We start from the raw sequence: 26,830 nt of genomic DNA on the forward strand, positions 1-26,830 counted from the left end.
ATACGTCCCTATCCCATCAATAAGTGGCGATAGTTGACACGATAGGCAGAACAGTTATAATAACAAAACATCGATGTCCGCAAACGTCGTTCGCACATCTCTGGCGAACCGATTGTCTGCAGTGTATCGCTATCGCCACCGACATATCGAAATCGGATGGGCGACGTACAAAAAACGGCTCGCTGCGGTAAATCATTAAAAATTAATTAATAATTCGCGAATCAGTGCTTCAAAAGTGTTTAATAGTCTCAATAATTGCACTAATTATCGTGTGCATTGTCGGTGTTAAGTAAAAAGTGTTGAATTAGTTTGCTTTCGTGTGTTTTTCGACCGCCTTAGCAGCATATGTACATACAATACACACACAAGCACACACACACATCATATCATACATAAAGGCTTACATACATACATACATATGTTCGCACATCGGAGAGTATTATAATTATAATCGTGTGTAAAGTGCAATACCCTGGATTACATTGGTGCTGCAAGTACAAGTGCAAGTGCAGCTGCCGGAGCCGCTAGGAAAGAAAGTGAAGTCTCTACCGCCGATGCCGACGAAAGGGGCTGGGGCCGCTGGTTGCTGCTAGGCGCACCGCACACAGACGGAATACACGGAATCAGGAACAAGACAAGGAATAGGAGTTGCCGTTGGTTGCCGCTCCCGCAGCCGTGCCCCGTTGTCATCGTCTCCATCGAATCTCTCGTCGTCTCCGGTAGGTACACACAAAATATTCGGCTGCTCCTTTTAGCTCCTGTTTTGTGTCTCTGCTCTCTCTCTCTCACTTAGTGGTCTCTCGTCTCTATCTCTCTGTCTGTCTTTGCATCGCTCTCTCTCTCGCGCCCTCACTCGCCTGCTGACTGAAATCCATTCAATCCGCTCTCTCTCTCTTTGCCTGTGTGTTGTGTTTGCTTGCTCTCTCCTCCGTCAGCACCTGGTGGTGCGTACGCATTTACCGCTGCTCTCCCTCGGTGGGTGGGTATGGTTACCCTGGCAGGCAGGCATTCAGGCAAGCAACCCTTAGAAATTGGTCCTCAAAAGTGCGTTTTCCTAATGACACTTTTTTTTGGGTAGCCCATGGTCTCGTGCCCCGTTCTGCAATGCTGCAGCGCCCGCCGGCACACAGCTAACTGTGCCACTTTCCCCTCCCCTCCTCTCCCCACAGCACCACCACCACCACAACACCGTTCATCACCATATCACGCCCCGTCCATCCTTGGCAACTACCAAACCAACCACCGCTCACAGAATGCGCAGCAGCTCTCCGGCTCTCATGCTCTCAGATATTCCGTGCATCCATCCCTACAGCCACAGACACAGGCACAGTCCATAGCCACAGCCATGGCCACTCGGCAACAGCCAATACTCCCAAAATCGAGTCCCGATCCCCAATCCTCCGTACAAACAAATGCTTAATCAACTCTCGAATGCCCACATAATGAATGATCTTATATAAACATTGCGGATGGGCTTCCTCTGACATCGGCTTCTGTGGCTGGCTGCTGCTGCTGCCCTTTGCCTCGTGCGACACCAGATAACACTGCTCCTCCTCCTCCTCCTCCTGCACTCAGACTCTGAATCCAATCCCCCTTCTGCCACATTTAGGTTGCCCCACTTTCTGTTCTGCTCCGTTCTGTTCTGTGCCCCCCCATTCAAATCGATCCCGGAGTCGGTTCGCGACTTATTACAGAGTATAATTCTCCTCCGTTTTGTGCTTCCAATTTGTTTTGTGATTGTTTTTAGGGCCCATACATATGCATATGCATGTGTGTCGTCTCCCCTTGGCTGCTCTCTGTTCGCTGCTTCCTCGAATGGAACCGAACCGAACCGAGTGCTTCCGTACTGCCTACCGTCTCTCTGGCCCATCCAATCCCACCCCATCCCCGTCTCCAGCCCCATCCCCATCCCATCCAAGCAGAAGAAAACTTTCCGCCTCATAAACTCGTGGGCTTGTCTTTCCCCCTCCCCCTCCCACTACCCCGCTCCAGGCACGTGCAACTCTTTCTTTCTTTCTTTCTGTGTGTCTTTCTTCTCTGACGAAATAAAATGTTGTCAAGCCAATGGACATGGTTATGGATATGGATGGATGGATGGATGTGCCCGTAGATGGGAATGTGGCTATGTCAATGTCTTGGCTGTGCGGCTCCTCAAGGCAACAAAAGTGCAAAACAAAAGCCAAAAGAAAATCCAAATCCATTGCTGCATCGCCGTGCAGTTCATTGGCAGGGGGCCAGCCGAACGTTTCAAGTTTTTTCTTGGTGGTGGTGCTGTTGGTCCTCCCCCTATCCGCCTTATCAGGTGGGAAGCATTTGCACAAACATACATAATCTTTTTCGAATTCTTTCGCTCTTCTGTTTTGGATTCGGTTTCAGCCGCTGGCGGAGCCCACTTTCTCCCCTCTTATTGCCAACGAAAGAATGACTCACAAATATTGCACTTATTCTGTGTCTTTATCTCCATTTAATATCCGGCAGAGGCACAGGAACCGGGCACACTAAACCCTTGAGTAATCGATGAGAAAACACACAAACAATCCAGTTAGCCAAGCTCTTATCTAATGATGACAACATTTTGATGTGCCAGATACCCAGTTCCTGGTAGGAGATCGTAGATTCTGCCATTCAGACAATTATCGCAAGGTGCGCCGCTGGGGCAAAAAGTGAAAACCAAAGCCAAGGCCTCTTGTCTGTTGGTGTCTGGTGGCTTCCATCATCATTCTGCCCACTTATTGATTTTTAATTATTGAAGAGAGGGGCCTCCCCTGGGCTATGACATTGACTTTGATTTTGCTCTCTGCCACCGAACTCTGGCCAACGAACTCCGCCACCTTTCGAGAGGCAGCCAGCCTCTTTGAGCCTCTTTGAGCCGCCTCTTATGTCATGCGGCTCCAGCTGCTGCTCTTGCGGGCGTTGTGGTCTGTCTGCTGATAAATCTCGGCAACCAATGTCCAATTCCACTTTGAATCCCGTTCGTGACTCATTGCGGTCGCAGTCGATTGGTCGATTGGTCGATTGGCACCCGCGTTGCCCCGCTCAGATGTGTGAGGGAATGTCTGTTATGGTTTCCATGGTTCTGTAGCCTCCTTAGCCATACTGTGGCTGTGGCTGTGCCAAATCAATACCCAATACACCCAATACTCAGGCCAGCACTCGACAACTCTCATTCGATTCATTCAAATTGAAGAGTCAACACAGCAATTGAATTCAATTGGAGAGCCAGAGGCTGCCAGGCAGCTTTCACTTGCCTCACCGTTGAGATTGTTTTTAATTGCAACACAACTGGTACTGGCCTCTGTCCCAGTCCCAGTCCCTGCTCCATCCATCTATCCAGCCAGCCAGACAGCCAGCCATCCATCTATCCATCATCCATCTCCATATCATTGCTGTCTCTCGCTCGCTCGCTCGCTCGCCCGCTGACCCGAATAACACGAATACAGCAACAACAACAAACAAACAAACATTTTGTGCGGATGCTAATTTTTTGAGTTATGTTTTTTAAACGTGTATAATTAAGTGCCTTACGTATTTGAAACGATAATCATTTTCAAGCTTCTTTATGCAGAGATTTAATTTCGAATTTCGTTTTCCTTTCTTTTCTTTTTCTTGGTTTTGCGTTGCATTGCGTTGCGTTCTCTTGTTGCGCGTTTTGCATTCCATCTTATCGTTTGCGCTGCATTTCTGTTTTTTGACTTGCTGCCACTGCCACGCCCACGCATATGCATCTCACGCCCATGACCATGTCCAGATGCTGAGGCTTAGCAGAAATGCATTGGCTGGAAGGCCGCCCAGAGGCAGCAACTTGCAGCAAGCATAGAATGCGGCAAGAGACTAACAGAAAAACCAAAAAAACACACAAACCAGCAGCACAGCAGCAGCACACGAAAAGAACACTGAATGAATACTGAGCCCGACTCTCGTTTGCATCTTCCGCATCCCGCATCCCGTATCTTGCATCCATACTACGCGCACAAGCAGCAGCTGGAGCCGGCCACCGCTAGCTAGGCAGCTAGGGAGCTAGGCAAGCGCCCGCAGGAGCGAAGGAGGAGGAGGCCCTTGTGGAGGGAGGAGCTAGTCTGGAATGTTGGAACACCCACAGCGGTTCGCGCGTAACATCCCCGACTCCTCAAACAGCAGCAGTGCTCATCAGCAGCAGCAGCAGCAGTATCCGCCGCCGCCGCCGCAGCATCAGAATCTGAATCTCAATCAGAATCAAAACCAGATCTACCAGTACCGTCCGCAGGCGCAGGCACCTGGATCGCCGGCGCACCATCAGCGCCACTCGTCGCTCTCCCAGCAGCAACAACAGCAACAGCAGCAGCAGCAGCTACAGCTGCACCATCGCACCCTGTCGACCGCCTCCAGCTGCAGTGCCCAGCACAAAAGTGTGACCTTCGGCCAGCCAGCGATCGATTACAGCAACGGCGGCGGCAGCAGCAGCGGTAACTCCTCCAGTTGCAGCGCCGCTGGCAACGCTGGACCCCAATCAATGGCGGGCAACATGAAGCACGGTAAGCTTGAGGCTGATACATCCATCGGGACACTCTATAAACTGTTTCCTTCTTCGCTGATTCACAGGCAAATCTCAGGAAGACGTCTGCTACGTGGTAGCCAAGTACGATTATGCGGCGCAGGGTGCCCAGGAGCTGGACCTGCGCAAGAACGAGCGCTATCTTCTGCTGGACGACTCGAAGCACTGGTGGCGTGTCCAGAACAGCCGCAACCAGTCCGGCTACGTGCCCAGCAACTATGTGAAGAAGGAGAAGCCCTCGCTCTTCGACAGGTGCGTACCACAGAAAGCCACAAGCCCCGAGTCCGCAACTAAACTTAAGCCTTCTTCTTGCTCTGATTTCAGCAGTATTAAGATCTCTTTTATATCCACAAATATATCCGTATCTTTATCTGTATCTGTATCTGTAGAAGTATCTCTTTCCCACTCCTTGGTTTTGCTTTGATTATTGTACTTTATGTTTCCAACTGCTTTCGGCTTTTGTATTTCTGTATTTTGTATTTTGTAAACAAATTCCTTTTGCTTTCGTTGTCACTTTTGCCACTCAAATGTCGAGCCCCTGGACCCCTGAACCCTACTGCCTGGACCTCAACTAACACCCAAAATGATTGAAACTAGGGCTAATAGTCTAACCCCAACCAACCACGCCCCTATATGTACATAAAGAACCCCCCCTAGTGGATAGCCTCGATCTGATCTGATTTAATATGTGTCTTTGCAGCATCAAGAAGAAGGTGAAAAAGGGCTCCGGGTCGAAGACGCTGCCCAACTGTTCGCCGTCCCGGCAGATCGAGAGTCCAACAATGTCGCGACGCTTGCCCCCCGATCCGGCCGAGGCCATTGGCACGGCCATCGTCAAGTACAACTACCAGGCCCAGCAGCCGGACGAGCTCTCGCTGACCAAGGGCACGCGCATCCTCATCCTAGAGAAGTCCAACGACGGATGGTGGCGCGGCCAGAGCGGCAATTCCGTCGGCTGGTTCCCCAGCAACTACACAACCGAGGATTGTGATAACGATGGCGAGATCCACACCTATGCCATGGCCGAGAACGTGCTCGACATTGTGGTACGCTTTTTAACGATAGATACTAATGTGGTGGCATCTAATGGACGGACTTTCTCTTCTCTTGCAGGTGGCCCTCTACAGCTTCACGTCGAACAATGACCAGGAGCTGTCGTTTGAGAAGGGTGACCGGCTGGAGATCGTGGATCGGCCCGCCTCCGATCCGGACTGGTACAAGGCTCGCAACAACCAGGGCCAAGTCGGTTTAGTTCCACGCAATTATCTCCAAGAGTTGAATGACTACCTGGCCACGCCCTATCGCAATACTAGCGCCGCCGGCAATGGCAATGGCACTGGCAGCAACAACGGGGCCGGTGGCGGAGGCGGCGGCAGCGGCGGCGGTGGTGGTGGTGGCGGCGGAGACTCCATGGAACGCCGGAACGAGGGCAACAACAAACCCTCATCGCAGTCTTCTACTCAGCCCATGGAGCGACCAAATTTGGCGGGCAAGACCTGGTACTACGGAGCCATCACTCGCAGCCAGTGCGATACGGTGCTCAATGGCCACGGCCACGACGGCGACTTCCTCATCAGAGACAGTGAGACTAACGTGAGTGGAAAGAGAAGAAGTCTTGAAAGGTTTTGAGTGCAGTCAGGCAACGTTCTTCTATTGCATCTCTCGTTCTCTTGCAGATGGGCGACTACTCGGTTTCGCTGAAGGCCCCCGGCAGGAACAAGCACTTCCGCGTCCACGTGGAGCAGAACATGTACTGCATTGGCCAGCGGAAGTTCCACTCACTGGACCAGCTGGTCGACCACTACCAAAGAGCGCCCATCTACACGAACAAGCAGGGCGAGAAGCTGTATCTGGTGCGGTCGCTGCCCAAGGCCAATGGAACGTAAATTGCCACAAGGATGAATATCATCAAAGGGGGGGATCATTATTACCCGTATTAAGCATATACAACACAAAGATATACCAAGGCTAACTTATAGGCAGCTCAGCAGCTCAGCTCGACGTGTAGTTCAATGTAGTTTCCAAGATTCAGATTCAGTTTCAGATTCAGTCTTAGATTCGGATTAAGATTCAGATTCAGATTCAGTTAAATGCCAAAACCGATTCCGGAACCGAGGGTTCAGAGCTGAACTTCAGTTGAGAACAGATCGGATCGGAATGGATCTGTGTGGATCTGTGTACGAGTGTGTGTGTATATAGATCTTATATAACCACGGACAAAGGACCTTTTTGTACTTTTATATAATTAAATTAAATTAAATTAACGCTTAATTATCGCATTGGCTATGTTAACCAGAAAGTGAAAGAGGAACAACACACACATCACATTACAGACATTACCTTTTGTGAGCCGCCTTTCGTTGGAGGTGGCAAGTGAGGGATGAGAGGATGTGCGAGGATGGAGGAGGGGAGGGGGATTCAAAGAACAATTCTAGATGTCAACATGCAGCATTACACTTACATAAGTATATAAAACATACCATATACATACATGTGCACATATTACTATATTCTAAAACGAAAGTTGTAGCCGACTAAAATGTACACAGAGGACAGGAGCAGTAGAACGAAGAGACTAGAGACCGACAGAGAGCAGGAGATGAGAGATGAACGCTTTTAACCCAGAACACACTTGAAAATGTAATATGAAATATGAACCATGCATATATATATAGTATTTATATATATGTAGTATATATGTACGGGTCGGTATGGTACCCAAATCAGTATGATGATGATGTCTATTATCCGTGCATAACGATTACATTACACTATGTATAACCAAAAGTCCGCAATGAAGTTGTTTGTGTATGTACATACATAAGTGATGCACAGGGCAACCCCAACACCATGCCACACGCCACACACCACACACCACACACCACAGACCACAGACCAACCACACCCACACACACAGCCAGAGTGAGGATCGCTCCTACAGTCATTTTTTTGTTATTTAACCATTTAATTATCGACTACGATATAACCATAACAAATACAATTGATATCTCTGGGCAGCTCTGGCTCCAGATGCTGTTCGCAAATAATTATAAAAACATAATCGAATCGTTTGTGCGGGGGCAACCAGGGAGGGGAGGCTTATATCCACATATATGCCATACTGTACAGTTGATGCAATGCTAACACACCTAGACGACACCCTTTTCAGAATATACATACTCTATTTAATGTTTTATTTACGATTACGATTACGATTACGGTTACGATTAAGAGTAAGAGCGCAGCGATTCCAGCTTTAACTTTTGTTTAATTATTGCAATTACATTTTGTTTGCCTTTTTCATGGCCCTCTGATTATGATTATTATTATCATTATGATTATTATTTTGTTTTTATTTAGCTCTAGGAAAGTGATTAGAGAAACGTTGATTCGGCGGTGGAGTCGGCTGCCAGACGAGGAGAAAGAGTTAGGTGACTTTCGACTTTCTTTCATATGCGAATTTTTAATATATAAATTTATATATACACGAGTACATACAAAATAAACCTTAAATAATTTATGGTAATTTCAACAATTGCTAAACCAAACTAGTACTAAAGACGACGAGAACAAACTAGAAATTATACCGAAACGGAAATGAATAAAAATACATTCAAATAAATTAAAGAAAACTATCTCATCTCGCGTCGGATCATTAATTCCCCGCTCAAGAAAAGACAACAACCCTCAAACCACGAATAAATAAATTATTTTGATAGCCAAAAGTTGGGGACGCCAGATCGGCGAAGGACCAGAGGATCTAGACTGCTGAAAGGCACCGAAATCTCGATGAGCCGATGAAGAAAAGATATGCAACGGCCAGATATGTCGCTCGATATAGGACCAACCTGTCTTGGATCGATCGGATAGGCTATCGGAACGTGTCGGCTGCTTAATTACCTCATTAGGGATTTTTATTCGTCTGGCACACACACATTTTCTACAAAGTACTTGACACACTTTTTGACTCTTGTGTCCCTCTATCTTGTCCGATTAGATCTGGCTAACCCCCTTGGTTCACCAAAGAAATATTCAATCTAAAAATCTTAAATTCAAGAAGTTGGTTCTCGTTCTGGTTTCTTTCACTATGTAATAGCTCGGTCAAATTTATCCGTTCTTAACGCTAAATACTATAGGACTTACCTATGTCGATAAGAGATAGGTTTATTCCAGGATTGTCCGCATCGTTGGCAAATAATATCAGGCGATGGCCGATCTTGCACAATTTTTCCGCGCAATCTATTCTCAGAAAAGCTGGTCTCCGGTCAGTGTGTTTAATGGGTCCTGACGGAGTTCCCGGCTATGTACTCAGCTACTGCGTCGAGGCTCTGTGTGGCCCTCTGTCTAAGCTATTCACCCTATCCATTGAATTTTTTAGCTTCCCTCGATCTGGAAGAAATAGTTTCTTATTCCTCTCCCAAAGAAAGGTAGCAAGTCTGACGCAAAGAATTATAGAGGTATACCTAAGTTATTCGCTGTTACTAACATGTTTGAGAAGATTGTAATTCCGCTCCTAAAAACATCTTTGGAAATGGGTTATATCTTCAGCTCAGCATAGATTTATAAGGCGGCGATAAATTACCAAAAATATATAAGAGTACACCTCTTTCAAGAAGACGGATTTCAGTACTCCATAAACCACTCCCTTCTAGCTCAAAAACATGACCTAAATTTAGTTGAATTTGATGTCAGAGCAAACGTACTTACATTATACATACCTACAACGAGCGAGAGACTTCAAAGTCATGGAGCAAAATGCCCGAAATCCACAAAGAAACGGCAGTAGTCAGTTTTGCATCTACGTATCTCCCACAATGACCTCCCGTGGGACGCAGTACAGTCCCAGATACTGCACTTCGACCCGTGAGACCTTGTCGCAACGCCTGTGGCGGTGGTTCGGTAGAGGTCTCTGGAACATTATTGTGTTCGGGCTGAGCTCTCTATTGACTCTATTCGTACTCGTCTACGTAGCACTCCTGCTGGAAAACTACAAGATCCGGACCGGGGGCCCACCGTGCATCTGCTGTCCGGAATGGCTCGAATCCGCGATGTCCGACTTAAGTGCATTGCTGCTGGAGAAGATGGGTCGACCCAGACGAATGCCGTCAGCATACCCGATAAAAAATAGCATAAATGTTTCAATATAAGTGAAAATATTAAAATTCCAGAGGCTTTTTCTTGGGTGAAGAGGAGCAGACCCTGACCCTTGCTGGACGATCGGCTCTTGGCCATGAAGCCTTCATTTAGGGGATTGCATTTAGCTGTATTGACTGAAGGAAGCTTGCATGGTATCAAAACAATATTTGGCACCTCTACTGACGAAGCCATTATTCTTTCTTGTGATTGGAAATGTCTCCTTTTGATAGCTACATTTATAGGAGTAATTCTCACTTCACTCCAAATTAAAAAAAAAAGAAGATAATTATGGACATAGCGTTCTTATTTCTTTTTATTGAAATTTTCGTAGTTTAAATAACTTTAAGGCTTCGATAATGTTGTTTTGTTTGTAAGGCTAAAAATGGAAAAATTCTTGCTTCTTATCTGGACATGGACATGGACATGTGAAGAGTGAGCGTGAACGTGATTCATGGATGAGGGATGAGGGTAGGGGTTCGGGGTTCGGGGCAGGGCGGGCATTACATTTGGGGCTTACAATTATAAACACACAGACAGCCAGACAGACCGTGTGTACGCACGTACTAACGTCTGTTGGTGGTGTAACAAAGTTAAACTTTTATTTTGTTTTTTAGTTTGAGCAATCTGCACGCCCGATATCGCGCACGTACGGCTGTGGCTGCGGCTGCGGCTGGCAGAGAGCAGAGCAATGAAAACAAGAAGCATTTCATTAGGTACAAAAGCATATATATATATATATATATACAGATATATATATGTATATATCTGGAGTCAGTAGTATCTGTATCTTTTTATCTGTATCCGTATAGTAGTAGTACGTTATAATTTATAGTTTTATAATCTTATTAAGGCCACACAATCAATAACACTGACAGAGTTTCTTATCCGCAACGAAAGTGCTAGAGGGACAGTAGGGACAGTGCTAACAGACAGTGACAGTGACAGTGACATTGAAATCTCCATAACTATAGAGAGATAGAGAGAGAAACGAGAGAAAGAGAGCTCCTTAAGATCGGGGCATCTGCGTCCCCCCCTCACTAGTATTAGTATAATGAAGGGCCCCCCGTATGTTTGGAGGGGAGCTCCTGTACAAGTTCTAGAGTTATCATATAAAAGAATATATATATATCATCCTGCGTCTACTCCTGCTCTGAGACAGAGTGCCGTGTCGTGTACACATTTCACCTATGTACACAGCGAGTGTGTTTTATGTATATATACTCGTATGTAGTAGATTAATGCTATTGTTCGTAAAATGGACTAATTTCGGTTCGGTTCACTCGCAGCGCAGCGCAGTTGTTCCGTCCGTTTCGTTCTATTCCGTCCGGGGGCTCCGTTCCCTGGCTGGCTTTGATCGGCTGGCTGTCAGCGCCTCAGCCAAGTGTCGGCGGCGAGTGGCGAGTTTTGCTTCTGGGTTGAGTCTCATAAGAATGGATTATTGGTGTTCATGGCGCCGCTCGCCTGTGGAGAGAACATTGAACATTGAACATAAAAAGTCAATTCGGATTGGGTTTGAGGTGGAGTCTTCCACTTACTGCAAATGGATTGTTGGCCATAACTGGTGCCGGCTGCATGCTGCCAAAGCCACAGCCATTGGGCAGACCCTGGGCCATGGCATATCCGTTGTTATTGAAGTTAAAGAAGCTTGTCTGCTGCTGCTGCAGATGCTGCTGGTGGAGATGGGACGACTGCTGGGGGCTGCTGCCGTATGCATTTGGTATGAGCGTCAATTGGCCATAGAGATTCTGCTGCTGCTGCTGATGCTGCTGGAATGGATTCACAACGTGACTGCTTAGCAGCTGCTGCTGGTGCTGGCTCTTGAAGGGATTCGGATTGTTGTTGTTCACGAGGGCTGCACACGAAGGATGGAGAACAGAAACCAATTAGTGACTGCTTCAAGGACTGCTCAAGTGTGCCAGCGAGCACTCACCACTGCCAAAGGCGTCCGTCGCCTGGTGGCCATTGTTGTTGCCATTGGTGGGCGTCGGTGCCTCGGAGGCGGACGACTCACTGGCCTTCAGTTCGCGCAGCTGCTCGTCGAGGTCCTTAAGGGCCGCATAGCGGTCCTCGCTGGGCGCCACAGCCGGTGCACTGCTCTTGTGGCCTGCCGGCGTGTGGCCATTCTGCAGCGGGGCGCCTAGAATAATAAAGCAAATGGATTAGTCGCTGGATCCATGCAGATGGAAATGAGATACGGGGGATACAGCGTACAGGGTGCTTCAACTACACACAAAAATCAAAACTAAACACAGATCCAAGGGATACAAGAACAAATCAACTCAACGGAGAACGAAACGCAACTGAAAGGCAACTGAAAACTTACTCCACGCAAAGAAATCACGGAAATTGGCATTCAATATGTCGGAATCTTGACTTTGACTTTGATTTTGAGTTGGATCTTGATCTTGATGCTCCGTTGATGATGCTGCTGCCTCATCTGCTTGATACTCGTCTTCCTCCTCCTCTCGGAAATTGCCCGACAGGGAGCTGAACAACAAATAGGAGGCTCGGCTGGGTGGAGGAGGCGGAGGCTCTGGCGACTCTGAAGACTCTGTCAGGTACGGCAGAAAGGGATTCAATGGCGACAGTGGTGGCTCTTCGGCGCAGGAGTACCAGGAGTTGGTCGAGCTTGTGCGCTGAATCGTCGAGTACTCCATCTCTGGCTCTGGCTCCATCTGCATCTGCTCCTGCCAGAAGCTCCAGTTCAGCGCGTGCTCGTCTCTCACTCTTTTCGCCTTTGCTGCTGCTGTTGCTGCTGGTGGAGCGACTGCTGCAGGATGAGGCTCTGGCATTGGCGGCAGCCAATTGCTATCGTCGAAGGGGTCGTGAAAGTCGCGCCTGCTCCAGTCACTCACCCAACCGTTGAACACCGGCGGCATCGCCTTGGCCGCCCGTAGAGCTGCCCGCAAAGGGATAGAGAGAGATTGTGAGACACAGAATCCATAGTCTGGAGGAGAGCGTATGGGCGGGGCGGCAAGCGATCTACATGGGTGCAAGCATGGTGCAAGCCGTGCAGCGGCAGGTTGGCAGGAGGCAGCAGGCAGGAGGAGCCATCGGAGCAGGCTCCTCGAAGAGTGGTGTACGCGAAAGATCGAAAGATATATCCAACCAACGGATACGCAACTCAAAACTTAAATAAAACGAAAGGAAGAAAAAGGAAGCATCTCCCACTAGGGGGATCCCAGGACTTACCCACGCCATTGAAGATGGGCGCATGATCAAAGTCCGCAAAGTTCTCCGCTCCCTGGCTACCATTCAGCAGCTGCTGTTGCTGCTGTTGTTGCTGCTGCTGCTGCTGGTGGAGGTGGGCCGCTCGGATGGGCTGCACCTTGGCATATCCATTCGTGGAGCTCACCGACGAGCCCGAGGAGACGGCCGGCGAGCCCGCAGATCGGGCCGAGGTGGCATCAAATATGTTGGCCGTCCCAAAGTCGGCCACAAAGTCCGATTCCCCAGCAAAACCGTTGCTGGCGCAGCTACTGGTGTCCGAGAGGGCGCCCGTGGACGTCGATCCTGCGCTGTTCAGACTGGTGAGTCCTCCTCCTCCTCCGTTCAGCCCGAAGGCGTCATGATTGTTGTTGTTATTGTTGTTGTTGTTGTTGCTGCTGCTGTGGTTGTGATGGTGGTGCTGCGGCCTGCTGATGGACGTGGCCGAGGCTGAGGAGCTGGCGACGGTTGGGCCCTTGTGCAGGCCATTGGCTGTGGTGCGCTGGGCGGCAGGCGGCGTCAGGTGGATGCTGGCATATCCATTGCTCGACAGGGTCGAGACACTCACTCCGTTGTGGTGATGGTGGTGGCCATTGTGGCCATTGTGGCCACTGTGGCTGTGGCTCTGGAGGTTCGCTGGGGCGGCCTTCAGGTTGAGCGACTTGAGCGGACTGGCCGGCTCCAGGTAGTATCGCTTCCGCTCATACTTGTCGGTCAGCAGCTCTCGCTGGTCCTGCTGCTGCTGTTGTTGGTGGGCGGCCCGCTTGGGGTCCCACAGGCCCAGCCAGGTCTTGCCGCAGAGCTCGTTCCCGTGCGCCCGCAGGAAGTCGATCTCCTCCTGTGTGAAGGTGGCCATCGATATGGATTTCACCCGATGTGGCGGCGTCAGTCCGCGTCTTCAAAGGGACAGAGAAAGAGAGCATTAGGCAAAGCACAAATTAAGTTTCGTGTAATTATTATTATTATTCTTTTATGGAGATTGCCTCAAGATTTCCGCTGCTTGGAGCGACGGAGACCAGGTGGCGGCGGGTCAGTGGGTCACTGATGTGGGGTGCCAGAATGCCAGAACGACCCGCCGCTGCCGCCAAACGGGCGTTCAATTTCAGTTAATTGCGCAAATTAATTCGCCCTGGCCTTGGGTCTGGGGTGGGGCCTGGGGCTGGGGCTGGGGCTGAGCTTCAGGCAGCAATTGGAGCACTTGGCATGAAAACTGAAACCCATAAACAAACTCACAAGAGTGGCATGGACAGGGGCGGGAGGGGGGCTAGGGCAGGGGCTCAATAGAGAGTTTTCCAGCAAATTTGCCTCGCACCGAAAGCTAATTTCGGTTTTTCACGAATTTCCCAAACGAAACGAGCACACGAAACAAGACCAACAACAGCAACAGCAACAAGAAGAGCAACAACCACTTGGACGGACAACACAACAACATGGCAACAGGGGAAAAACGGGCTAACAGGAAAATCCACTATTTGGTGCTCGAAGGCGAAGCGAGAAATACCCTTTATCTTTGGGACTATAAAGAATTTTGTACTATAAGGAATCCTTGCCTTAAAGGATACAGATACAGCAGGGTAATGAGTGCCCAGGCGGCCATATCGGAATACCTTACTACAAAATAGTTCCGACCCCTTATCTGTATTTTGATTACCCATGTATATTTTTGTATTTGCCACAAGCAATGATTATTTGATTATCTGCAAAGACAGCAACCTATTTTCGCCGAAAGAACAATATAAACAACTAAATTAATAATGTATCATTTAATGGCATAAAGATAAGACTGGATTATGACCGAGAAAACGTAAAAAAAGCGGCGCGTTATCTGCCTTCATTCATGGGAAGGAAGTGACTCAAAGACAATCATGTTGAGTCCAAGAAATTCCATAGTTTGGAAGCATTTGGGGGCCATGCCAACCAGATTCTGACTAATTCTGACTGAAAGGGGGTTTTCCCATGGTGACAGCAAAAAGTAGGAAAAGTCTGAGAGTAAGTGGATCATTCCTCCCTTTCAAAAGAAGGGTATACCAGTAAAAGCAGCAGCAGCATAGAGCCAAATATGCATATGGCCAGAAGAAGCAGAAGCCAAAGCCATAGCCGAAGCCGAAGCCGAATCCGATGGCAAAGCTAAAAAACTGGACGTTTCACATGAACGCTTCGCTGCGTTTCAGTTGGTTAACTGGTTGCAGAGGGGATGGCGATGGGGGGACAGCTGGAGGAAACGATGGATGTTCTAGAAGCAGCTACTGGTTAATGCCAATCATCAGATACACCGCCTGTGGCACCGCCTGTGGCACCGCCTGTGGCACCGCCTGTGGCACCGCCAGGGCCCTTGCCGAGTGCTGCAGCAACAGCAGCAGTGCAACACGAGATGACGTCCTTTGTCATCCTTTTAGCTCGAGTAATGCAATTGAGAAACAATTTGTGACAGAGGACAGGAAGTCCCTAAGTGCCGTGCCCTGGAAGCAATCAACTCTCGACCCGCCTCTGCCTCTGCCTCCACCTCCATCTCCTCCTTCGCTCTGTCGTTCACTTGCTCGCTGACCCAAGACGGACTTCCGCCGGCAGCCAAAAGATCTGCGGAGCTGACAATCCGCGACGGCAACAGGCGATGGCGGTGGCGGTGGCGGTTGGATGACCTTAGCCAGCCACCAGCTGCCTCTGGACCACTCGAGTGGATGGTCCCAGTCCCAGGTCCAAGTGATAGCCGCGGCGACTAGAGCACGCACAGGCAGTTCGTTAGTTGGGTGTGAGGAGGCGGGTAAGTGGCATGCGGCAGCGGCATGTGGCAGTAGCTATTTTTGAAATCCACTGAATGAGGCAGAGAAAGTGAAAGTTGCCCAGAGGCATTAGATGCAGCGGCAGCAAGCACTACCAGAGAGGCAGAGCCACGCCCACCGTTTACAAGGCAGGAGAAGGGGATGGGGAGATTGGAAGACAATTGCAGCTGTAATGACAGCAAATTTCCATCAAACGGAGGGCCCCCCCCCCCCCTCCTGTGCCTAAGCGACAGAGAGTGGGAGGAAGGGGCGCCCCCCCTCTCCATGCAGTGGCTGTGGCATGTAGCAGTGTGACCAAACGATTTGAGGGGAAAAGTGGTATACCATTAAAAAGCTATTAACTAAAACATTTTCATGAATATTTAATGATGGTCTTTTGATGCTTTTTGTTAACCAGAACAATTCGGGATCTCCTCAATTCCCTCATCTTTCGAAAATTAGCTAAAAAGTTCTGTGACCTTTCCACATAATCTCTGGAAGTAAACTGCATTCGGAAGCAGCTGGAAAAACGCCTTAAAGCCGAATTAATCGTATTTTATGGCATGGATTTTCCCTCTCAATCTGTGGATCATAGGAACAATGTTTGAAAGGTGGGCATCACGTCCCCCATTCGTACTTCGTAGATCGCGTAAAGTGCTGTTCAATATTAGCATGGGAATGCTAATTGAGAGACGAACTACACATCTGTACATCTTTGTACCTCTGGCACCCCTTCTGCAGCTCCCCCTCCTCCTCATTTGCGTCTGCTGAGACGCCGTCGCTCAAAGAGAATGCAATGCTAATTGGAAGTCAACAGAGCAGCGGCCGCGCTGGAAACTGGAAACTGTGTCACCACCACCTCACAGGCCAAGGCAGGGGAGGGGCCAAGAGTGCCAAGAGTGCAATGGGTGCAGGAGGGGGCGAGGGAGAGGGAATATTCTATGCGAACTGCATTTGAGAGCATCGATTCACTTGCACTGCTGCTTCCTGTACTGTTCTTCTTCCCCCCCTTCCAGCACACCCGCTACAACAATTCTCGGAAGCTTTTGAGCTTTCACATAAAACCGCCCACCCCCCCTCGAGATGCTGTAGTCTCTTCTGTCGCCCTCTGCCGTAGCCAGCTGCTGGGATTTCCACAGTTTACGCCGGATGGATCTCAATCTCCGATCTCCGATCTCGGATCTCGACGGTTTTCGTTTCGTTTCGTTTCGTGCTTGGCACAAGTGGACACAACATACATCCATACATACACAGACTGTAATGCAGATAAAGCTAAGCTTACACACACACACACACACACAGATAAACGGAAACACACACTTATTTATACTAATACATTCCTATTTGTCTTTGCTGAAAAAGTGCAAAACTTGTTTTTTGCGCATTTTGCGCACTCAGCGTGAAAAAAATCAACTCAAACAAAAACAAAAGTAAAACTCGTTGCGGGTCTGCGGCAAAATACACCGAAAAGCAACACAACAGCAAAACCAACAAATATGTATATCCATAGCAAACACACACACACACACACAAGAAACAAGAATGAAAGTCTAGCCACGGAAAGCGACGCTTTGGACACCCTTACAGGAGGGTGCCACCTCCAGAGGCACAACAATCGTTTCGGCTGTCGAAGCTGTTTACTTTTCTGCGGTGCAAACATCTAGAAAGGGTATAACAATAAGTACAATTCGCGAATCCACCAAAACAGCGGAGCGGTAAAGGGAACAAAAAGAAATAGCAACAAAAGAAACAACATCGACAGCTTGGACCTACCACATGACGTTTAGCATCGAGGCTTCAAGTGACGGAATGACGGAGTGACAGACGACAAAGAAAAAGAGCAGGGCAGGCGCGGCAACGAAAGCAACAAAAGCAATGAAGCAGCGAAGAAAGGAAAAGAGCAGACTAAATTATGATCATAAATAACCGCTTAAATATGGACAGAGACTTCTCACATATGAACTTTTGATTTTGGCATCGCCTTCGCACTTCGACAAAACAACACAAGTCGAAGAGAAAGACGTATCGAAGCTGGGAATACCCTGCAATTGAGTGGGGTTATGGGTGGGTGTACACAGGACAACAGGCAACCGTAATTTGCTGCAGCAGTTATTGTCTTCCCCAATATACCCTTCTGCTCTTCGAGCACAGGGTACCACAAATACCATCTACGCAATTTCTTGAATATTTTAAACTCATTTCTTCGCCCCATGAGTCATAGACGGAGGAGAGCCAAAGAGCGGGGTGAAGGGGTTAAGAGTGTTGCCAACAATTTCAACAGTGAATGTCTGTGTGTGTGTGTGTGTGTGAGTGCGGTGTCTGTGAGAAGAACATTCACTCTTTCGCCGAGTAAAAGCAATTAGTCAATTTCAGAAGAGCGCAGAATAAGAGACCTTGCCCCAAGACAGGGCTAGGGGCCACTGGAACAGTTATTACAGTTATTAGGAAACTTGAGCTAATTTCATTTCAACACTTTCAAAGGTCACAGCTGCCTTGGCCTGACCCCAGGAATGGAATGGCAACTCTTTCCGATGGCCGGTGGGGGGCGTCTCCGGTCTCCTGGGCCAACTTACTGCGTTTTCTTCTTCCTATTGAAGGTGCCTCGCCTACAATGGAATTCCGTAGCTAGGATGGCTTTGTTGCAGCTCGCGACGCGATCAGAGCGCTACTGTCGCCAACAGATCCAACAGAAATCTGACAGCCCCGTCTGGACAAAATGCGTTTCAGACTAAGCGCGAAATAAAACGCATGCAAATCGCGTGGCGCAGCGCGGGGCGGCAATGGAATGCGATAAGGGGGTGCCTGGGGGCGGCGGGTACCAGGAATTGATATTTGCTCGGAAATCGAGTGCGCAGTGGAACGCCCTTTCCAGCGATCGCCCTTTCCAGTGAGTCCACTAATTGAGCATCGCTAAATGGCCAATTAAACAACAGTCGGGCAGACAGGGCCTTGTCTGGAAGCTGGAGGCTGAAGCGCTCTTTATTCGTCACGGAACAAGGGTAGAAGAAACAAAGCACGCTTCGTATCAGATGGAGCCGCTTGCCATGGGTCTCTGCGACCTCCAGCGGCGGTTCTTCCGCCTGGTATCGATGAATCATCTGGAACGAGACAGCTTGATGGTGGTGCTGGTGGGTGGTGACACCACCCTGGATCACAATGAAAGTCAATCTTTGTCTCCGGAACGAATCTGATTACAAATAAAACACACACACACACACACAGACAAAGAGCGAAAGAGCACATCCAGAGCTTAAAATACCTCCAGGTTTCAATTTCAAACCGCAGCCAAGTGACACACAAGGCAATGCCGCCCTTTCCATCTCCTTCTATCACGTTTCCACCGGGACCGAACCCCGAGCGAGACAACAAAAGCCTGAGCATGAGAATTGAGCTCCTCCAAAGTCATGACAGATGTGCGAGCGTGTGTAAATAAATGAAAATTGCTTCCAGCTTTGATATTGTTTCTCCTTCACTCGAACAAACGGCCTCGACTAGACAAACACTCTCTAAGTGATCCAAGGCTCAGCTCACAAACGTCCCGCCCAGCACGTACATTTGCACTCAGCGGTCAAAAGGGGAGTCGATTCGAGTCGAGTCGAGTCGAGTCCCACGGTCAAGAACTTGCAGGGAAATTACATTCCAAGGTCGCGCGATAAGCAAACACCAGCTAGACGAAGCGAGATGGAGCTAAATAATCTCCCATAAGGACAGAGGGAGAGAGAGAGAGAACGATCTTTTGTGCCACTTCCCTTCTCTATCGCTGAGACCATGAATGGCAGTGCCTTACTTCCAGCTTCCAAAGAAAAAGCAACAACAACAAACACAAACACTCTCCCAACGCCAGAGAGCATTCAAAAGAGAGAGGGAGAGAGGAAGGAGAATTATTTGCGGCAGACCGACAAAAACGCTGACCTACTCTGAATGTTGTCCAGCTGTGGAGTATTTTAATTGCAAAGTTTCGTTGGAAAACAGCTTTTCCCGCAGACGTTGCACATTTCGATGCCCCTTTCCCCTGCTCTGCTCCGCTGGACCCATCTGGCGTTACTCAATTAGAACTGGGTCCAAATGCAGGAATATCCCACGCATTCCGATTACAATTCCAGTTCTCATTCCCACCTCCTTCTGTTTATAAATGGAACTTCTGTGCATGTGTGAGTGACTTTTTTTTTGGCGCAGAGACGCCGTCGCCTGGCATTCGCGGACACTCGTCGCGTTTGTCGCACAAAATAAATTAAACTTGGCATGGGCCCCCCACCCCGGAGGGAGAAGGACCCTATGGCTCTGGCTCTATGAATATTTTAATAATGCCATCCATCGTCTGAAAGCCAGAACTGCAAATTACCCAAAGAGCCTTGAGCCCCTTTGGCCGACCAAATGGCCATGGATGAAATATGAAATATGCAAAGAGGCCTCGGACCCGACACCATTCAGCAGCAGCCTATGACTTTTCAAAGAGAATTCTTGGACAAAGCCGCGTGGGCTGTGCAGGATTCGGCTTCTATCCGCTCGGTAGGGAGGATACCCTAACCATAAATCTCTGTGTGGGCGCCTCCTTCTGCTCGTTGGTCGTTCTACGTTCCCATCCCTCTCACACATCTCAGCACTCACTCGCACGCTCTTCCTCTTGGGCTCTCTTGGGGATAGCCGCACTCTTAATTGGCCCCAGCGACGGCCTCAGTGGCCAGCTCCATCTCCTCTCTCCAGCCGAGAGGCAAGACTGGCGCCTGCTGGCTTAACTGGAGCACAGTTCCCATTCCCGCGGCCCGACCCCTCTTCGCACATGTTTCCGCATTTGAATTGCATTCACAGCTGCTGCCACTGCTGCTGCTTCGACTGGGGTGGCGAGAGTCATATCGAATCGTTTGTCGCTTTGGGGTTTGCGCCTTTGAATTATTAATAGATTTGAAAAATCTCTATTTCAAGGCGAGAGCCCAAAACAAACACAAAAGGGGAGTGGGGGGCGATACAAAAACAAAGCAAAGGCAAAAACAGAGAAACGGAATTTACAATAGCAGCAAAAACGACACCTTCCAAGAGTGTGTGCAAGCAGCATACACAAATGTGTGTGTAAGTGAAACGAACTGCGCAATAATTGTCGTCGGGTCATCCCACCTCTCACTCCCACTAGCCTTCTGCTTAAGCCTATGACTTTGTTTGAATTAAATGCGATTCACATTTCCCTTTAATGTTGTGAGAGAGGAGAGGGGAGAGAGAGAGAGTGCGGGAGCGGGAGCGGGAAGGAGTGAAACTTCTAGGAACGGCATGGTAAACATTTAGCATTTGAAATTTGTATGTGTAGAAACACATAGTGCAAATGACGAGCAATGGGAGTGCTCCCACTCCCACTCACACTCACACTATGGCTGCTCTTACACATGTATTTGGTTTATTTAATTGCTTTGCCTTTTCGTTTCTTTTTTTCCTTTGCTTTTTCTTTTTCTTTTTCTTTTAGTTTGTTGTTTTGGGTTTTTTGTCGAAAAAAAGAAATAAGCGGGCCGCACAGCTGACACACCGCCTGGTGAAAGTGTGCCCCCGCCACTCACCCTTGTCCTTACCCTACTCTACCCCACTCCCTCCTCATATTGTTTTCTACAGCTGTCAAATGCAGAGATTTTTTATGCTGTTTCATAATCGAAAATTTACATACGAAACCGCAGAATGAAGAGTAGAAGAGAGCGAGACAGAGACAGAGAGAAGGAGAGAGCAATGCAGTTGAGCTGAGAGTACGGTTTGGCCCACTTGCAACTGCACTTGGGAGTGAGCGAGAGGCACTAACCCGCTGACGCATAGCCTCTCACTAGAAGCATGCACTCACACACACACATTCATATAGATGCATGTGCATATGGTAGTGTGTGCTGCTGTACAGTGGGAATGGAATGATGACGAAGACCCGCCTGAGAAAGTGGCTCAACATTGGTGTTCCCAATGTGCCCATTGCATGAGTGTGTTGTGTGTCTGTTTGCTTTCGCCTTATCTAATCAACAAGTTTCTTGACTTTTATGAGCCAACAGCCAGGCCAGCAAGCTTTGAACTCTGCCTCTGCTGCTTCTGCTGCTGTTCCGTTGCTGAGTGGGCCAAAGCCAAAGTTAGAGCAGATGTCGGGTTCCCAGACGAGGCGACTGCTGCTTGATTGAGGTGCAACAATTTGTCCGCAATCGGAGGCAGACCGCAACAGTAACAGCAACAGCAACAGCCACAGCAATAGCAGCTAGCAGCCCAAAAATACACTCAAGTATGCGCAAAAGCTGCTTGACAGGTTTCGAGCTCTGCTCGAACCGAACCCCTTCCTGCAGCCCACTAGCAGTGCCAGCACCAGCACCAGTACCACTACCATTCCCAACTTCATTCCCACTTCCATTCCTGAAGCCGCTTCCTCCATTAACCCATTCCAAGTGGCCGGCCGGTCTGCAGCGGATTCCTACAGCAAAACGAGAGAAGGGGGGAGCTTCCAGCGGAGAGGGCTGAACATGCACAGCAATTTTGTCTTGGACGTGGACTCGGGAGTGGGTTTTCGTTGCCAGGAAGTTCGTTGCCCGCTCGTTGTCTCTCCCTCTCCCTGGAGTCCCTTCTTCTGCCACTCCTGTCGAGGCATTTGTGCGGCTTTCCATTTACATGCCAACATTTGTCTCCCCTTTCAGGCGACGGCGGCGGCGGCGGCGTCAGCGTCGGCGAATAATGGGAATGAGTCATCAAACATGAAGGGTTTCCAGTGCAGTTCAGTGCATTGGGTACTGGGCATTGGGCACCTGGCTTGCTTGGGGCAGATGCAACGATCAGTACCGCCCGCATGCTGCTCAATTGAGAGCCGCTCCGAAGTAGATTCCCATCTAGGGCGGGCTTCCCTTCCAGTCGTGGGAACGGGACGGGCGGAAGCGGGAGAGCAATCATGCAATGTGAGGCCCCATCCGGAAATGCGTAAATCAAATCAATTGTAACAAGAGGCGGAGATGACCCCAATCTGGAAATAACTGGCTGAAATCAGAGCCAATTTGCCAAATTACTTGACATTCCCCCGCTGAATAGAAGGACACCACACCACCTAACGGGCAGAGTGGAGTGGGTGGCTGTTTTGGGGGACTAAAGAAATCGAATCGAAGACGCCATCGAAAGTGCGGCAAAACAATTTCGTTTCGGCCAAAAGTAGCACCGCGACAAAGAGCGACAGCGACAGCGACAATTGAAAGTTTGTCTTCGATTTGCATTTCCAAATTGCTCGCTCACTCGCTTGCCGGGAAAGGAAAGGAAACGGATTGGAATTGAGTGGAATTGAATGGAATGGCTTTCGCTTTCACGAAACACACAAGAAACAAGCGAGAGGGGGGCATTGGCTGATAGGGGCCACCCCCCCGCCTGGCCATGATGAAGGCGACAGGTCGGACATTGCATCCCCTGCAAATTATCGGTCAGTCCACTCTCTAGGGGAATGATCGAAAATTGACGTCAGTCAAAGATAAGAAAAAGATGGTGGTGTGTGGTGTGTCATATGATCCACAGCGGTCAGTCCAGGGTTAAGAGAAATGCAAGAGGATGTTATTGATATGCCAAGAATCCCGTTAGAACAAAAGAGCCGACACAGGGGCACAATAGTTTTCCCATTCTACCATCTACAGTCTACACTCTCGACAACGCTGGTAAACGGGATAGATGAATGCCAGGATTCCGTTAGAGATAGAGAGAGTTGGCAGGGGCAAAACGGTTGTTGTCCCACTCTGTTCAGCGGCAAACAGATAGACAGAAATTGAAATGAATGGAAAATTCCACAGTTCGGAGAAGCCCTCCCATGGCCTGGAGAGGAGGAAAGAGAGAAGACAAGAGGGAATTAAGTACTTACAGCACACCCGAGCACCGGGTACAGACAAAGGAGCCGATCGTCATGTTCACGTAGGTAGGACCCTTCTGGCCACAGTCGAAGCACTGCCGGTTTCCCGCGCCGCTCGTCACCAGCTCCCGCAGGGCGAGCAGGTACTTGTCATCCTGCTTCTTGCGCACCACCGCCATGCTGCTGCTGTTTTTGCTGTTGTTGTTGCTGTCCTGGTGCTCCCTGGTGGCCCTGTTGTTTCCTGCTTCCGGCGAAGTGGAACCGATCAGCGGCTTGGCGGCGGCGGCGGGTCCGGTGGTACCTGGAACGCTGCTCTGGCTGCTGTCGCTGTCCGCTAGCTGCTCGGTATCCGAGGGAAGCGGATCCTGGGGCGGCAGGGGATGGTGGCTTCGTTCGGCGGCGTATGGCGCGTAGGGGGCGACGGCCGTGCGGTAGGAATCCGCGACGTGGGGGACGGAGCTGTTGTAGACGTAAACGAACTGAATTTTGCCTGATTTGCAGCCAACGCTCGGCACGGATATCCAGAGATTGAGACTGACGTAAGTCTATGGACACGGAAGTGGAGACGACGCGGGTCTCTTTACGCAACACTAGGCAGCGCTGACCTTTCCCCTCTCACATGCACATGCCCCGCAGCGGACACGGGAATCGCACAACAAACAACGACGCCGCCGAAGCTTAAGGGGGGTTTCGGGCTACGGGGCGAACTTTACGGAAACAGTTACGGAATTGCTTGTTTGTACGTATTTGTTGAACAGCAAACAACTTTTGTCGAATATTATCGTTGTTTACGTTGTTTTCAATACACTTTCCAGGAATGGGGGTCGGGTGTTCCCTTTAAATTAATTGCTTTTATTTACACTTTTTCATTTGTCGTTTGTCGCTGCATTCGTCGCTGCAATTGCATTCACTCACACGATTCTGCTTCTTTGCGGTTGGCCTTTTTGTTATTAACAGAATTAAGCACGAACACACAGATTCTCTTTCGACAACAATACGCCGTGCGCCCCACCGTACTCTTCAACAAAAAATCGGACAGCAGTCGCGTCTAAATCTTACTGTTGGCTAGAAATTCGTTTTGAACGTGAAATTAACAACAATAACAACTCGAACGCATGACGCCCGACGTGCCGTGCTCAAAATTTTTTTAAATTTGAACGTTGAGAAATCTCGTCCAGTGTAAATTTGCTACAATGGGCGGAAAAAGAGGGTATGGACAGTGGGCAAAACGGCGCAGAAAGTGCAACGCATGCGAGGTAAAATCCACCCCAGTTGCTTGATAGACCTTGTATACAAAATATACCTTGTCCTCAAACGTGAGGTGAGTTCGTACGGAACCTTGCCATTTTCCTTGCCTGTTTTTGCTTGTTGTCCATACCCATTTTTATAGCCCATGCAGAATTACGACTCATATTTCCGTTGCAAGAGAGAGCGTGAGCCGTGAGAAATATACCAAAATATACCGACGAACTATTTAAGAACATAATAAATTGCAAAATATCGTTGTGATAGCTTTAAAACAGAGACTCTATAATATCCCCAGGGTATGCATGTTGCTCAGTCATGTTGAGGGACAATGCTGCTCGTCAAATAGAAATTGTTTGAAACTGAATGAGCGACAAGGATTTAAATGCAATCCATTGGAATCCACGGAAGTACGATATATCAAGAATTATCTTTCATATGTCAATTGGAGAAATTAGCTGAGCTTCAATATTTTTAGAAAATAATGTGGGGGGTACCCTAGTATATAGAATTGTGTCTTGGCTTGAGAGAGCTAGGTGGAGAGAGACGGCGCCACCTCGTTGTCCTATTACCCCACGCACAAAATGGAGCTATCGATAACATCCCTGTTTTAAGTATAATATGGGTATTCCTCAAACAGATTCTGATCAAATTTAGATTGGCCACAATAATATTACAAAACTTAAATTTTGGCAAACACTGAAAAATGCATTTAGCAGATGATTTTTGAACAATTTTTATAATCAACCTTATCAACTACATATTGTCTACTGTCCTAGTCATCTAAACGCTTCCGCGCATTGCCCTTGTTAGCGAATTTGCGTTTTTTGAATGTTGAAGGTACACTGGCGGCGGCCTCTCCGTCCAGGCCGGAAATGGTCTTTTCCTTGAAGCGCTTGACCGGAGGCTCAGGCTCGCTGGACGTGGACACCACAGGAGGGGGTACATAGTAATCGGATTGGGGCAACTCCCAGTCGATAGGCTCTTCGGGGGCTCTGTAAAATGGACAAATCAAGAAACCATAGGATACAAATCCGAAAGGACGTACTTGACTTCCACTGTCTGCCATTGGCCAATCTCCTTGGTTGCTGCCTCCTCTTCAGTCTTGAACTCCAGCCTCTTTTCCTCCTTCTGCTTCTTCTCCTTGGCGGTCTCTGGTTTTCTGAAGGCCTTCAGCCTCTCTCGGTTAACGCGAGCCACTTCTTCATCTGCATTGGCTCGAAACCGGAGCGATTCTTGCTCCTGGGATAGCTCCTGCTGATTGATGGCCAGTTGATTGATACGCTCGTACTCCTCGTACGATAGGTATCCCTCTTTGGGGGGCTTCCACACAGACTCATTTGTCTTCACGTTCCAGTAGTAGGTGTGGCCCTCATCCGACTTTCCCTCCACCCACAGGGAGGCATCGGGAACAGCAGCGTCGGCGGTCACTTTGCCGGGAGCCACGCGCCGATTGTCCTCCTCCTCGTCGGAGTAGCCCTCTAATCGCATGGGATCTATCTGCCTGCCTCTGCCCGGGGCGTTTGTTCCGCCCCGCGATCCACTGCTGCCGGAAGCGGCCACTGCGCTCATCACAGTGTTGATCGAACGGGCGGTCATGTCGGCACGGCCGTGTATATCTTGGGCATACGACCGCATGGCCGCATCCTCCATCTTACGGATGTCGGCGTCCATCTTCAGTCGTTCCCGCTCAGACTTTTCGCTGCTGCGGCTAATGTCCGTGATCCGCTTCGCCACATTCAGCTTGTGTCGCTTGCCATCCTCGTGGAAGGCGATGCTCTGGAAGAGTTTTGATTAGTAGGGGATCCATGGGGGCGAGGAGAGGCCATCATCGTGTACTTACGGCTTTGTTGTCGCTCAGCCAGCACTTGCAGAAGTCGCAGTACTTGCGCTCGTTTGATTTCCAGAATTCCGTCCTGCGGGTATGCTTGGGTGAGTGTTTGGATAGATTATGAGTATTGTATATTTTGCTTACATGGTGATTTAACAGCCGCAACTCTCTAAAATGTATTTAATTCGAGTTTTGTTTTTAACGAAACAACACAAGAGCAAAACAGTCAATCGATACCAACAATCGATACTAACTATCGATATTGACTATTTACTCGACGGGCGCCACGGCTAAAATAT

At 49.0% G+C, this 26,830-nt stretch overlaps 3 protein-coding genes across 7 annotated transcripts; 1 reads left to right on the top strand and 2 right to left on the bottom strand.

Annotated features, from left to right (window-relative positions):
- Nucleotides 1–98: 98 nt before the first annotated feature.
- dock (SH2/SH3 adaptor protein dock) lies at nt 99–7,851 on the top strand. Of its 3 annotated transcripts, none has more exons than XM_015180643.2 (6): nt 99–719; nt 3,749–4,511; nt 4,579–4,783; nt 5,232–5,577; nt 5,645–6,124; nt 6,208–7,851. In XM_015180643.2, exons 2-6 carry the CDS (start codon nt 4,082–4,084, stop codon nt 6,415–6,417), a joined length of 1,671 nt encoding a protein of 556 aa, XP_015036129.2. In that variant the 5' UTR covers nt 99–719; nt 3,749–4,081; the 3' UTR covers nt 6,418–7,851. The 3 variants fall into 3 exon arrangements, with proteins under 3 accessions (XP_015036129.2, XP_001356745.3, XP_015036128.2); XM_001356709.4 differs by having other exon boundaries at nt 3,979–4,511; XM_015180642.2 differs by lacking the exons at nt 99–719; nt 3,749–4,511; nt 4,579–4,783 and adding an exon at nt 5,019–5,166.
- A 2,102-nt stretch (nt 7,852–9,953) lies between these two features.
- Nucleotides 9,954–23,913, bottom strand: drongo (Arf GTPase activating protein drongo). 3 transcript variants are annotated; one of them, XM_001356710.4, is made up of 6 exons: nt 23,468–23,858; nt 12,860–13,770; nt 11,991–12,566; nt 11,598–11,804; nt 11,203–11,519; nt 9,954–11,128 (listed from the first exon to the last, which is right to left on the bottom strand). In XM_001356710.4, exons 1-6 carry the CDS (start codon nt 23,632–23,634, stop codon nt 11,090–11,092), a joined length of 2,217 nt encoding a protein of 738 aa, XP_001356746.4. In that variant the 5' UTR covers nt 23,635–23,858; the 3' UTR covers nt 9,954–11,089. The 3 variants fall into 3 exon arrangements, with proteins under 3 accessions (XP_001356746.4, XP_015036130.2, XP_015036131.2); XM_015180644.2 differs by lacking the exon at nt 23,468–23,858 and adding an exon at nt 18,207–18,334; XM_015180645.2 differs by lacking the exon at nt 11,991–12,566 and having other exon boundaries at nt 23,468–23,913.
- Nucleotides 23,914–25,420: 1,507 nt separating this feature from the next.
- On the bottom strand, nt 25,421–26,803 carry LOC4817115 (WW domain-binding protein 4). Its single transcript, XM_001356711.4, has 4 exons — nt 26,676–26,803; nt 26,544–26,616; nt 25,749–26,479; nt 25,421–25,695 (listed from the first exon to the last, which is right to left on the bottom strand). Coding segments are annotated over exons 1-4 (1,026 nt in total). The 5' UTR covers nt 26,678–26,803; the 3' UTR covers nt 25,421–25,475.
- Between the last annotated feature and the right edge of the window lie 27 nt (nt 26,804–26,830).

This window comes from Drosophila pseudoobscura, chromosome 4 (assembly GCF_009870125.1).
Source record: "Drosophila pseudoobscura strain MV-25-SWS-2005 chromosome 4, UCI_Dpse_MV25, whole genome shotgun sequence".
Taxonomy (NCBI): Eukaryota; Metazoa; Arthropoda; class Insecta; order Diptera; family Drosophilidae; genus Drosophila; species Drosophila pseudoobscura.